This window comes from Fundulus heteroclitus, unplaced genomic scaffold (assembly GCF_011125445.2).
Source record: "Fundulus heteroclitus isolate FHET01 unplaced genomic scaffold, MU-UCD_Fhet_4.1 scaffold_219, whole genome shotgun sequence".
NCBI classification, from domain to species: domain Eukaryota; kingdom Metazoa; phylum Chordata; class Actinopteri; order Cyprinodontiformes; family Fundulidae; genus Fundulus; species Fundulus heteroclitus.
The window spans coordinates 55,658-68,906 of record NW_023396631.1 but is presented as its reverse complement, the minus strand read 5'-3'; the positions used below and the strand labels follow the sequence as shown (position 1 = coordinate 68,906).

Genomic DNA, 13,249 nt, shown 5'->3' with positions numbered 1-13,249 from the left:
CCAAAAATATGAACCTGTATATGAAACATGTTTTACTCTGGTCTGATACAGTATGCCACAACAATGAATTAGCAGCAATACTTTGTGACATTAAGCCTGTTAAAATGTAAAAAATTGGTTGCAGGCTGTTTAACCACTGGGAATCAGGGGTGTAAAAGCTAGCAAAATAAATCATGCCGTGTGTCCCCAGTTTTAGTGTCCTGCACCCTGGTTGGTGAACACCATCAGCCCTGTGGGATAATCCGCCACACCTGTTTTGAGCCAGTCACACCTGTGACCATTTGACAGCAACTTCAGGGACAGAGCTCTCAAAGACCACATGTGTCGCATCAGTCAATGCCAATGTTTTTTTTTGGGGGGGGGGAGTGCTGAATTAGCTGATTCTTTTGGCTCAAGTGATGGATGTTTTTTTGGGGTAAGTTTCTATGTTGTTTTCTTTAAAATAGTTTATGTAAGAGTAGGAAAGTTGTCCTTGTATCGGTGGTATTTATACAAACTTGGATGTTTCTTTCAGGCTGCTTCTGCTGTCCATGCTTGCTGCTGGAGGACACAGAGTAAATGGTAACCTTGACTATTAAGTTTTCATGAATTCATGGTTTTGCTTGCCCATTCTGTTATGTGGCATTTAAGAACTATAAAGATAAGGAAATTATAATTAACTAAATGAAATTCTGGTCTTGTGGTGACAAATCTTTTTTTCTGAACAGGTGATTATAGCTTTGTCAATAAATATGGAGAAACACTCCCTGTTTATCGGCCAGTTTTAGAGGAGCCTTGGTTTCCAGTTGAGCCTGACTTCCCAAATGGGGGTCCAGTGGACTCTGGATATCTGCCCTACAGGCCCAAAGTATCTTACCAGCATCATGGCTACCCACCCCAGAGTCCTGAACTGATGCAACATAAACTACAGTATCAAGGTAACTTGGGCCCATTTGTTCCCCAGTGTATCCATCAGCACAGTGACTTCCTACCCAAGGACCCCATGGTTCCCCAGCATCCTCCTCAGCAGCTCGGTGGCTTCCCGCCCCAGGGTCTCTCTGTGCCCCAGGACCCCAAAGGGTATTGGGAGCATCATCATGGCTACCTGCAGCAGGTGCCAACTGTATTCCAATATCGTAGCTACACAACCGAGGCGTCACAACATTATGGTCCAGCCAAAGAACCCAAGGTGGTCAGACCGGGTAAACATTACCCAGCCTACGCCCCCCGGGGGCCCAGCGTGCCGAAGCAGCACCCTGGCTACGCCCCCCGGGGGCCCAGTGTGCCGAAGCAGCACCCTGGCTACGCCCCCCGGGGGCCCAGTGTGCCGAAGCAGCACCCTGGCTACGCCCCCCGGGGGCCCAGCGTGCCAAAGCAGCACCCCGGCTACGCTCCCCAGGGCCCCTGGTATCCCCAACAGAACACCTATTCAACTAAAAGTCCCCAACGTAAACGCTACTTTGGGAAGCGCAAAGGGAAGATGAACCTGCCACAGAAACCTTATATTGCCATCAACCGACCCCGTCTGTTCCAGAGGCGCCACTACTAAACAGAATGGTATGAGTGGAGCAAATGTGAACATTTTGCCGTGTGCTTTATTAGGTTGTCAATTAAAACCTGCTGTGAGCTGAATTGTTTTGGGGTGCCTTTTTTTTTTTTTTTTTCTTTTTTTTGGTGGTAAGACTGGTTTAGCTAGCTTTACTTCAATCCCTAATATTTCGGAAAAAAGTTTAAAGGGGTTGCTAAAGCTACCCTTTAATTGAAGTACAGATTGATGCTAATAAATTACCACAGATCTTCATATGGGTAAAAATGGTATGGAGGGAAAAGGGATTTACATTGAATTGGGCCATAAAACCTGTTTGGAAGAAATCTTGTCATTGCAGTCATACGTTCCAGTGAAATTGATCTGCATTGAACTCATCACCCTTAGGGAGCGGAGGGCATCTTGCAGCACCCGGGCAGCAATCTGGAGTTGAGTCTTGCTCAGGGGCCCATAGTAGCAGTCTATAGGGTTAAAACGATGTTCTTGCAGCCGTTCCAGAATGCAGTTGTTCTGCTCTAACCACTATGCCACCATTCTGACAGCAATGTTTGTGACAAACTATATAATTGGAGGGTTAACATTAATCTTCCCCTAGGATGCTTAACTAGGTTATAGGTTTTTATCTATAAAAGGACTTTTGTGTTTCACAACTGCAGAATGTTTTTTACATTTTTGTTTTAAATTACCTCTGGAAGGATTTTTCTGAAGAGGCCAAATTTTGGCAGGAAGCATCAGTTACCTGTAGGAAAAATTTAGAAAAGATCCCGCCAACTACTGCCTGCTAACTCTAAGATGTTCTCAGACTGTGGGAGGAAGGCCGTGAACCCAGTTGAGAACCTGCATTAAGACCTCAGGCTGGGAACTGTGGTTTGTGTAAATATGGGATCATTGGATGGAGGTTAAAATTGGTTTTAAGTTTTCTAAAACTGTCTGCAGCCTTTGTACCTTCTGCAGTCACTCCACTAGGATGCAACACTTTATATGGATGGAGAAGCAATCAACGGTAAAGAAGGTTACATGGTTTTGGCCTGATCTGACTGCAAATTGTCTTTGATTTACATCACATTAAGGAGACTTTTTGGGCTTTGTATAAGTCCTTTCTAGAACAGGAAACTGTGCACTGTCCCCCTGCGCCGTGGTTTATATACAGAAACTGGACACTGTCCACCATCAGGGACTTGGACATTTTAGGCCCTGTCTCATTTCCACCCTTGTTCCCCTTGACGGTGTGAGTGTGTGGTGTGTGTTCCTATTCTTCAGAGTGGTTTAGCGCCCTCGATCCACACTTTGAAGTCAGCATTGACGCGGGCTGCACTGAAATCATTGATGCATGTGATGTTTTGAGCTATGAGGTGGAAATATTTTATCTAAAAAGACCTAAGAAAAAAATAAAAGGCGTTTTCTTAAAATAAGGCAATGCAAAGTGCTTTTACATGATTTAAACATAGAAAAATAAAAGCAAGCAAAAATAGTTTAAATGGAATGTAGAAAAATGTAAGCAAAATGGAAACTAAAAGCAAATGATTAAAAAAAAAAAAATAGTTGAACTACAAACTATTTCAGTTAACAGTTTAACGCGACCAATAGTTATTTTTACTTAAGACAAATTTCCTCAAACAGTAGCAGCTGGTTTAACTTTATTCTATGTGCTTTGAATTGTTTTGATATTTGCACTTTTAAATGTCTGAAAGCACAAAGTCATGTTTTGCAGGTCTATTCATTGACTTTGTTTTGTCTGAAATTGTATTTATGAACAAGTGAGCAACCAGTTATGCTTCCTCTGTCTTTTTTAACCTTGCAGCAGCTGTTGAACTTAAAAAATACAATAAAGACATAGTTATGCAAAATATCTCTTTATTTGCTTTTCTGTAACAAATGTCACATCAAGGTGCTAGCATTAATGAAAAGCACACAACACATCGTCTAGTTATATATATATTTTTGCTATATATTTAACTATATGCTTTCCCCAATCCTGTCAAATTTCTGTTCCAGCAGTTTATTCCCCTTCTAAACGATGGCAAAAGCAATGAGTCCCATTTTCGGTGTCAGTTATGACTCAGAGGGGCAAGTTGATGACATAATCGGTAGTGTCCTAATTGTCTTGTTTTGGACACCTGCACACTTGAACCCTCATGTGCACTTTCACCAGGTTTACAGGGCTTCAAACATCACCTGTACAGTGTTCATGTGGAAGCAGGTAAACCGTCACTCCAGAAGGCGTTGATGCTTACTGTAAAAACTAAGCCAACAGCGATAATCCAGCATACTCTAGTGTTTTCCATCCACAAAATCAAAAGTATCATGATACTAAGCCTGTTAAAACATGAAAAATTAGCTGTAGGCTTTTTCCAACTGGGAATCGGAGGTAACATCTAGTAAAATAGCGTAGTGTCTCTCCAGCTTTAATGTCCTGCAGTAAATTAGTGACTTTTTTTTAAATGTTTCCAGAAGCCTCATAGTGCCATCAACCAGCAAAGTCTGTCCCAGAAGCACTACCATGGATTAAAGCAGAATCAGTGGACTTTATGTTAATATTCTGGAATACGCTTTATCAAGTTCCTAATAAAACCTGCTAAAAAGGATCAATTACTCAGTTTGTTTATGCAATTGTTACATTTTCTTTACCTCTGCATCTGGTCTAGCTAATACTGTGTTTTAACTAATTGAGTGAAATTACTAATTTTTGGAATCCAAGATGTAAGTGTTGAGCTCCATTTACAGCAATTTGGGTTAAACATTGGCAGAAGGCTAATGTGACTCTTTTATCCCTTTTATTATTCTTATAATTTACTACAGACTGACTTAAACCACACAATGTTGGGACATCTAACTTGTTCTAAATGCAATTATTCTGTGCTAAGGGGATTGTATGGTGAGGGTTAAATAGAGCTACCTGCGACTTGGTGCATCTGAATACCAGAACTCAAACCAAACATAATTTGGGTTTTATCTAACTTTACACTTTAGACCAAATTGAACAGTAGTTGCTTAGTCACTGGGTGGTCTTCCTATAGAACCCTTTTGTACTGTTGAGTAATTAAAACTAATTTTTACTTTAAAATAATCCTCTTGTACAGTTTTGGCTTCCCTGCATCTCTATCAAGTGAGTTCACTTCTGTAATTGGATTTCAAAAAGTAACATTTCAAGTTGTTGTGAAAGAGTTGTCTTGTAAGATTTTAACTTCCCGTGGTGTAATTATTTATAATCACAATTATATTTGTAATTGTTCGTTTTGGTGAAAATATGAATTTTCAAGTGTCCTCCTCACCATTAGGGGGCGCACTCAGATGTGATTTGTAAACATTCCACTAAAGACAAGAACAGCGAGGCAATTTTTTTGCACCAATCAAATTACAGAATCTGAGCTGTTAGCCAATCAGGATGATACAAATGATTCCTGTGGGAGGGGCCAATAACTGCTGTTCCGACGCCATTCATTCGTGACACTCTTGGCTAAAAAACAACAGGGCTCGGTCGGATTCAGAAAGTAATTCGTGTTTGTTTTGATCCATTTAAGAAGATTTGTGCGTGTTGGCGCTGTTTCTCAGAGTTCTGGATGAACTAACCCGGAGGTAGAGACTAATTCAGCGGCCCGGATTAGCTTGTATGCTAACCACCGGACGTTACTGGACAATCCTGCGGCTGTCAAGCAGCCAAACCGGGACGTTTCTGGGTCTGTTTCGGGTAAATATGGCGCTGCATCATCAGGGAGGTCCTGTGTTTGTGTCACTGTTGTCCTCCTCGGGTGTTTCAACCTGTTTTATTTATTTTTTTTACCCCTGCTCCTCCGCAGCGGTAACCATGGGTGAGGTGGAGCTCTCCTGCCTGGCTTATGTGAAGATGTACCTGCACTCCTGCCTCTTCCCCCGCTGCAGCGTCAACGGGCTGCTGCTCTCTTCCAGCTCGGCAGGGGGCGCTGTTTGCGTGACCGACTGCGTGCCGCTGCTCCACTCTCACCTGCCTCTGGCTCCCATCACGCAGCTGGCCCTCACACAGGTGAGCAGCTGGTCTCCTGTGAATATGGTCCCCCCTTTAAAGTAAAGGTAAACTGCATCCTTTATGGTGTTTTTATGCACATGTGCATTTTAGTAAATTAGAATAACATCATAGTAGGCATGTGACAAAAAAAATCAACATTACTTAAAATGACTAAGACTTACATTTTAAGAATAAGGGACCCAAGATCTTTAAAATGATACTAAGATTATTGTTCTAAGATTAATGAAGTTATCAAAATTTGAAATCACAGACTAAAACTATAGGAACACTTGTGACCACCTTCAACGACTTTTTACCAGTTATTGCTTATAACTTCAGAATTAATTATCATAGCCTATTGAGATTTTCAGCACTTATAAGTTGTATAATTTACTTTCTGAATTCCAAATAAAAAGTAAAAAACAAAATTCTTAACTAACTAATCATCGTTTTTAATTACTCATCACCATCTACCGACATAGTGGAATATGCTAAATATACAATATTAGAGATTAAATTCCATTTCCACAGTATTAATAATTAATTATATTTATAAAATCTGGCTCAATAGACTTGAAATTTCATTGAATAACCCTAGTGCATTCTCATTGTTTGTAAACAAAGCAGTTGGCCAATCAGAGACTCTGAATCATGTCACGTGATCGAGTTCACGGTGATGTATGCAAACCAACGAAAAATATACATTTTGCTGAAGCAAGGAAGCCATGTGTGAATTGTCAAATCATGCTCAGACTTCCCATAAATAAACTAAAATATATGGTCTTAAAGGAGTATATACTATTAAAGAGGAAGTTGCTGACCTTTGATAAGATTTGAGTAGCCAAAGTTGAGGTAAAACTTCGAAGATCGATAAAAACGCTTGTAGTAATCGGACAACAGAACTTTGAAGACGAGGTTGAACAGGAAGATGCCGTCTATGTCACTGAATACTGAGCACTACACTGCATCTCAAAATGAGCGAGTTAGTGATTTAACAAGTCTGAATACCACCGACCATGATGTGCTGCTTCACTAGCAGTGGTCAACACTCGCTACAGCGCCACCTGCTGATGGTCACGTACCTAATTATAGAGTTTATTTAGTTCCACAATATAGAATAGACCGCCCTTTATTCTCATTATATTGTGCATAATGAAATTGGAGAGCTCCTCGTTTTCTGTGTGGAGACATCTTGTGTACAAAGTAGTGCAAAAGCTGCTATTTGCAGTTAAAATGCGGAGAATATGTGTAAAAGTATGTTTTCCCAGTGAAAACAGAGTCTATATCGCATGTTGGACATTATGCTGATGGATGGGGACGTTCAGGATGGCGATGGCTCTCAGAAAGAAAAATTTTTCAGTCTGATTTGCTCCATCTGAATGTAATAATAGCTTCTGGCTGCTCCTCCTTCACCTTTCATGGCGTCAACAGTAGGGCTGTACGATTTTTGCCAAAAATCCAAATTGCGATTTATTTCAACCATAATTGTGATTAAATTTAGACTTTTCTCTGCATTAACCACAAGCAACAACAATGGCCTGTAGACGAAGATGTTTGTTAACAAGGACGATTTAAAACAAGACATGTAACTGTTTGTATTAAGCAGAATATTATTATTCAAGAGAACAGGTTTTAACTGAGTTGGACATCAATCCTTGTTGAACATAAAGTAAAACCAACAAACAAGTCTATGTATTAAACTGACCAGAAGTTAATGCTGTGGTGAGATTCCCTGAAAGTTTCTGGTAAAAAAGTATGATTATATAAACTCTAAAACAAATAATAAAATTAGATTATCTCACTGCTGCTACTCCATGTGGAGGAAGACCCACATAAACATTTTACTGACACTTAAAGGATGCGTCTGATCTATTGTTACAACCTCTGTGATTTGGAAATTGCGTTTTTAAAATTGCGATTATATTGTAAATGCGATTAATTATCCAGCCCTAGTCAACAGTAAGAACTCTATCGTAGGAAGGAAAGGAACTTCGGACTGCTGTGCCGATTTTATGAGAACCTTTAACTCCGACGTCGTTACGCTACGGAAACAAACACAGATGATTGTAGTCAGATCTGGACCTACAGACTTCCAAAAATAAACTACAAAGTGTTCGCTCTCTTTCTCCGGACATTTTTGTTGATTTCCATGAGGGGGGCTGTGCTGATACGTCATGTCACACAAAGGATTGTGGGACATCTTAAGGCTTCTTGGCACCAGTAAGGGACATGGCGGGGTTCCTAAGCTAAACTAGCTGTGGGAGGAAGCATGCAGGCTCCTTTTCCTACCTCCTTCCTTACTGACTGCTCTATTCAGACACTCATCATGGCGACTGCTGATGCACTTCTGCTCTGGCTAAAGATTCCTGGCTCCATAAGGGTGTTCAGATGGAGCCTTTGTCTGAGCTCGCATGTTTCTGTAGCGCCTCCTAGAGGGCAACAGCTCTAACAGCTGAGAACCGGAGCGTGAGCCATTCTGGATGAAGATGTGAGCTCTGCTGAAGCACCATGTTGTGTAGACGCCCTTCAGGGAGGAGAGGAGGCAGACAGCGATCCTCTGAGCTGCTTTGATCGTCCTCTAAAGCCTCGCTGCTGCTCCTGTACCATGGAGACAGAAGGCCGGCAGCAGCTTCCTGTCCAGGGGGTTTGTCCCGAGGACTCTCAGGAAGTTTTGGTCCGTGAGGCAGACACCCTGTCTATTTTTAAGACTAATGTTAAAACTTTCCTTTTTGACAAAGCTTATAGTTAGAGTGGCTCATACCCTGAGCTATCTCTATAGTTGTGCTGTGATAGGCCTAGGGTGCTGGAGGACATCAGGGTCTAATTTTCTCTCTCTACTGATTTCTACTGTTCTCCAGTTTTGCATTGTATTACATTGAAATGACTGTCGTCATTTCAGCTTTTAACTTTTTGCTCTCTCTCTTTTTCTTCATAGTAGGTACACCTGGTCTGGCGTTCTGTTAACTGTGACATCATCCAGAGAAGACGGCTCACCCGCTACTACCATCTAATGTAGAACAGATTACTAGATCAATGTGTGCTTCTGTGCTTGTTTGTCTGTCTTGTTGTGTCTCTGTTCTGTTTTCTGTAACCCCAGTCGGTCGAGGCAGATGACCGTTCATACTGAGCCCGGTTCTGCCGGAGGTTTTCCTTCCCGTTAATGGGTGGTTTTTCTTCCCACTGTCGCTTCATGCTTGCTCAGTATGAGGGATTGCAGCAAAGCCATGTACAATGCAGACGACTCTCCCTGTGGCTCTACGGTTCCCCAGGAGTGAATGCTGCTTGTTGGGACTTTGATGCAATCAACTGGTTTCCTTATATAGGACATTTTTGACCAATCTGTATAATCTGACCCAATCTGTATAATATGATTGAACTTGACTTTGGAAAGTGCCTCGAGATGACATGTTTCATGATTTGGCGCTATATAAATAAAATTGAATTGAATTGAATTGAAGTGAAGACGGTGCTGCTGAGCCCTCTTTAGGACAGCAGAGACGTTTTCTGTCCAGGAGACGTCGTCTGAACTGCCAAGAACCTGAACGTGTGGTCTCTCTCTCTCTCTCTCTCCACACACTCACCGTTTCCCCTGAAGCCCGGGACGATTTTTGTTTTTCTGGTGTTCAGTGTCAGGACGCTAGCTTCTAAACCTCCTTTCTCTAGACCTCGTCTCCCTGTGAGATTAGTCTGACCACGGTGGTGCCGTCAGCCAGATCAGCGATGATGACGGGGTCAGGCTGCAGTCGTGGGTGTGGAGGCTGCACAGGATTGGACTCATCATGTCGATGTCACCTCGGTGGATGTGTTCGCCCAGCCGTCAGACTGGTGGGAGTTAGATGTGCTGGACCAGCAGTGTGTCAAAGCACTTCATGAGAACAGGTGTGACTGTTGAAGTAAGGGGGTGATGCCAGGTAGGGATGACTGGACCTGGAAGAGATTATAAATCCTGCAGAGGACCTATAAGACACGCAGCATCCCGAGATGCGTTGTTGTCAAGCTTGGGACTCTGTCCTGCTCTCATATTCCTGCTTTTTAAATTCCTCTTTTCAGTCCGATCCGTCCTGTAAGGAGCTCCGTCGTCTGGCCTGAAGCCTGGCTGGGCATTCAGGGTTTCTGGTTTAGGAAAAACCAACCAGAAGGAATGAAACCACCAAATTCTGCTGCACGTGAAACTGGAGTTTTTTCTCATTTAAAAAAAAAAAAACGTTTTTAAATACCAAAACATGATGTCACAGCTGACAGAATTACAGGAAAGTTGAGTGGAAGGAAAAAGGCGGCGAAGCACCAGAGCATAACTATGAAGCAAAGCCCGCTGGAGAGTTTGGAGGAGGATCGCACGGTGTGGACTGTTCATGTTTGGACTTCAGACGTCCACCAGGACCTTTCTGAGCGCCTGATGCGTATTTCTACTGACGCGCTTCACAGATGTTGTTGTCCAGCAGGACCTGCCACCTAAATCATTTCTACTAGTGGCCGCAAAGACGCTGGTAACTAAGATGTAACGTAATGAGTTGTCTGGTAAGATTATAACTCCTTATGGTGGGATTCTAGGTGTTGTTTCTGAAAATCTAAACTGAGCATTCTCCATTCCTTCAATAAATGAGGTTTAACACTCTGATGCCTTCAGGTTCCTCCTCCTGAGACTAAATGAAAGGACCAGTTTAGCACATCTTCTTCCTAGAGAGACGAGTCTCTGTCCTGCAGATGAAGCGTGCTCCCAGCAGGGGGACTCCTCGTTAAAAGTGACTAACCCAGCGGTTTCTCTGCTCACCAGGTGGATGTTTGGTGCTCTCAGACTCAGCAGAGGATAGTTGGATATTACCAAGCCAACGCCTGCGCGTCCGACTGCAGGTGAGTTTCCCCCCCGGGAGGAAAGTCTCCTGATCGGCTTCCTGTGGCTGATTCCAGCTTCAATGTTTGCCTGTTTTGGCGTTTGCTCGCAGCCCGACGCCCTGCGCTCTGAAGATAGCCGACAAGATCGCCGAGCAGTTTGAAAACGCCGTCCTGCTGATGGTAGGAACGACAGAAACCACGCAGCTTTTAGTGGAGAGATGAGAAAGAACGAGTCCAGATGGCAGAATGAGCCTGCATGCAGGAAACGGGTTTGTTTTTCGCTTTCTCCTCGCAGCTCGACGGCAGTAAGATGGCGCCAGACGACCGGGTTCCTCCGATCGTCATGTACGAGCGCAAAGACTCCAAGTGGGTTCTGAAAGACAAACACACGTAAGAGCCGGATCTGAAGCCGTCAGTATGTAACCTACTGCAGGAGTCGCTCTCTATAGACGATAAAACGGGTCAGTTTAGCTTTAAATAACCTATTTTTAAACTTGGGGAAGTAACTGACCAGAGTTTGAACGGATGCTGATCATTTATCAGGAGTCAGGTTCACTGAAAACGTCTCTAATGGGGGGAAAAAGCGTCTTATGAGACCAGAGATGAAATATTATGGTTCAGGAGGGTCTTTGTTCTTTTTCTGGAAAGGCTTTTTTCTTCAGCCTGCTTTCTCTAGACTCTGTTCTTTCATTATCAGTCAAACCCTGGATGCAGATTCCTTTAAATCACGTCTAGAGGAACGCACAGAAGCTGAAATGACATAAAAAAGAAATACATGTAGATATTTTATAGAGATTTGAGTCTCCTGGAAGCTGTGTTGAGTTTGTAGGATAACTGGGAAATGGACTTAGTGGCAGAGTGAGGAGAGAATTGATTTAAATGTAATTTAATCACCATGCAAACTAGTGAAAGGGATGGAAATGATTGTTTGCATAGAGCTGCAGTGGCCAGCAGGGGGCAGAAAGGAGCAATTTATGAGGTCAGGGATCTTAGCTATGCTGATCTCCAGTCATACATACATACATATAATAATAATAATAATAATAATAATAATAATAATAATAATAATAATAATAATAATAATAATAATAATAATAATAATAATTGTTATTATTATTATTATTATTTAATATCATTATTATTTAATATCATTATTATTTATTATCATCATTATTTATTATCATCATTATTTATTATTATGTATTATTATTTTTACTATTATTTATTATTATTAATAATAATAATAATAATAATTATTATTATTATTATTATTATTATTATTATTATTAAATAATAATAATAATACATTTTATTTAAAAAAAGTGCCTTTCAGAGCACTAAAGGACATTGTACAGAACAATAAAGATAAAATAACAAACATTAAAAGTTAGTGATCCAGAAATCAGAGAGTATGCACTGTTGAACAGAAGAGTTTAGGTTTGAAACGGTGCAGAGGGGGAGAAAGTTCTGCTCCTGCTCCTGGTGCTGAGGAGGGAAGTAGGAAGAGTGAAGTGAACAGAAGAGGAGGATCTAAGGGTGCAGGAAGGAGACCAGAAAGGTAGGAGGGAGCCAGATTGTGGAGGGTGGCCAAATCGTTTGGTTGAGCTCGTTAGAGTCAGGTTCCATTGGGTCGGCACCTCGGCGCAGATGATGATCGGATTAGATGATTTATTTTTTTTTGCAGTCTGCCATACATGGAAGGTGGGAAACCTAAAACAGCTCATCGTCCTCATGGTGAAACAAGATGGTGGCTGCATCATGCTGTGGGGACTTTGTTCTTCTGCAGCAACTAGGAAGCTGGTGAGAGGATGGAGTTAAATCCAGATCAATCCTGGCAGAAAACCTGCAGAATCTTTCAAATTAAGACTTTCAGACGCTCTCGTCTGGTCTGACAGACTTTGGGCTGTTTTGTTAAGACAGGAGATGCTGCTGGAAACGAACCCCAGAAGACCTGCAGCTGTATCTGCAGCATATATCTGCCCCACTTTGCCTCTTCATAACTCTGCACCACTTTGTGTTGGTTTGTCACGTAAAACACGGATGGACTTCAGTCAGTAAAGCGCTAACTTTAGGATTTTAAACTGAGCCAGCAACAGCAAAAGTCCTAAATCCAGAAGAAACGATTCGATTTCAACCACAGAAACTAATCTGAAGCCAGCAGAATGTGAATTGATCAAGTATTAATCTGTGACAGCTTCCTGTCGATTTTTGCCGACTCGGCGCTGACTGCTGTCCCTTCCTGTCCAGGATCATGCTGCGGCAGTGGGAGGAGACGCGGGACATAGCCAGCCAGCTGCTGGAGTCGGGCGACCACGGCCTCTTGGTGGACTTCGACGGCCACCTGGATGACATCACGAAGGACTGGACCAATCAGACGCTCAACGCCAAGATAGCGGAGCTGTCCTCGCCGGCCAACGGCAGCATCTGAGCCCGAGAGCGCCGACCCGAAAACCCGAACTCACTCACCGTCCGACACAAACACTCAGCCGACAGAGTCCAGGGAAAAGATTTATTGTTTCCCAACAGAACAGACATGCATAAAATGACATATTTACACCTTGGTAGATCTCTCCCCCACAGAAACGGACAACTTTTAACTACAAATCCACCGTAAGATCATTTCTAACCACCGTCACCCGCCTCATTTCTTCCTGTGCAGCAAAATGTTCACCGTCATCAGAATGATGGTGATGCTGGTAGCTTTTCCTAAAATATACCTTTTTAAGTCACCTGGTTTGGTCATAATTGTTTCATTAAAGTATTTAACATACAAAGTAACACCCTGAGCAAGATGTCCTTTTATTATAATTATTATCACTATCCTCTCCTTCTGTGGTTCAGTATATTGGTACATTAAATGTTCATAAGTATGTGTGTGTGTGTATATATATATATATATATATATATAT

General features: G+C 42.1%; 2 protein-coding genes across 2 annotated transcripts; both read left to right on the top strand.

Annotated features, from left to right (window-relative positions):
• The first annotated feature begins 292 nt into the window (after positions 1-292).
• LOC118559087 (DNA-directed RNA polymerase II subunit RPB1-like) lies at positions 293-1,615 on the top strand. Its single transcript, XM_036129791.1, has 3 exons — positions 293-415; positions 515-561; positions 708-1,615. Exons 1-3 carry the CDS (start codon positions 399-401, stop codon positions 1,526-1,528), a joined length of 885 nt encoding a protein of 294 aa, XP_035985684.1. The 5' UTR covers positions 293-398; the 3' UTR covers positions 1,529-1,615.
• A 3,317-nt stretch (positions 1,616-4,932) lies between these two features.
• emc9 (ER membrane protein complex subunit 9) lies at positions 4,933-13,118 on the top strand. The gene is made up of 6 exons (XM_036129799.1): positions 4,933-5,213; positions 5,323-5,525; positions 10,282-10,358; positions 10,451-10,520; positions 10,636-10,730; positions 12,588-13,118. Exons 2-6 carry the CDS (start codon positions 5,331-5,333, stop codon positions 12,766-12,768), a joined length of 618 nt encoding a protein of 205 aa, XP_035985692.1. The 5' UTR covers positions 4,933-5,213; positions 5,323-5,330; the 3' UTR covers positions 12,769-13,118.
• Positions 13,119-13,249: the final 131 nt, after the last annotated feature.

Excerpts from the sequence above, each read along its gene's own strand:
- LOC118559087 (XM_036129791.1), top strand. Across the intron at positions 562-707 it reads TGGAGGACACAGAGTAAATG|GTGATTATAGCTTTGTCAAT; the intron begins GTAACCTTGACT and ends TTTTCTGAACAG.
- emc9 (XM_036129799.1), top strand. The coding sequence starts at position 5,331 with ATGGGTGAGGTGGAGCTCTCCTGCCTGGCTTATGTGAAGATGTACCTG. Across the intron at positions 10,359-10,450 it reads GCCTGCGCGTCCGACTGCAG|CCCGACGCCCTGCGCTCTGA; the intron begins GTGAGTTTCCCC and ends GTTTGCTCGCAG. Across the intron at positions 10,731-12,587 it reads GTTCTGAAAGACAAACACAC|GATCATGCTGCGGCAGTGGG; the intron begins GTAAGAGCCGGA and ends CTTCCTGTCCAG.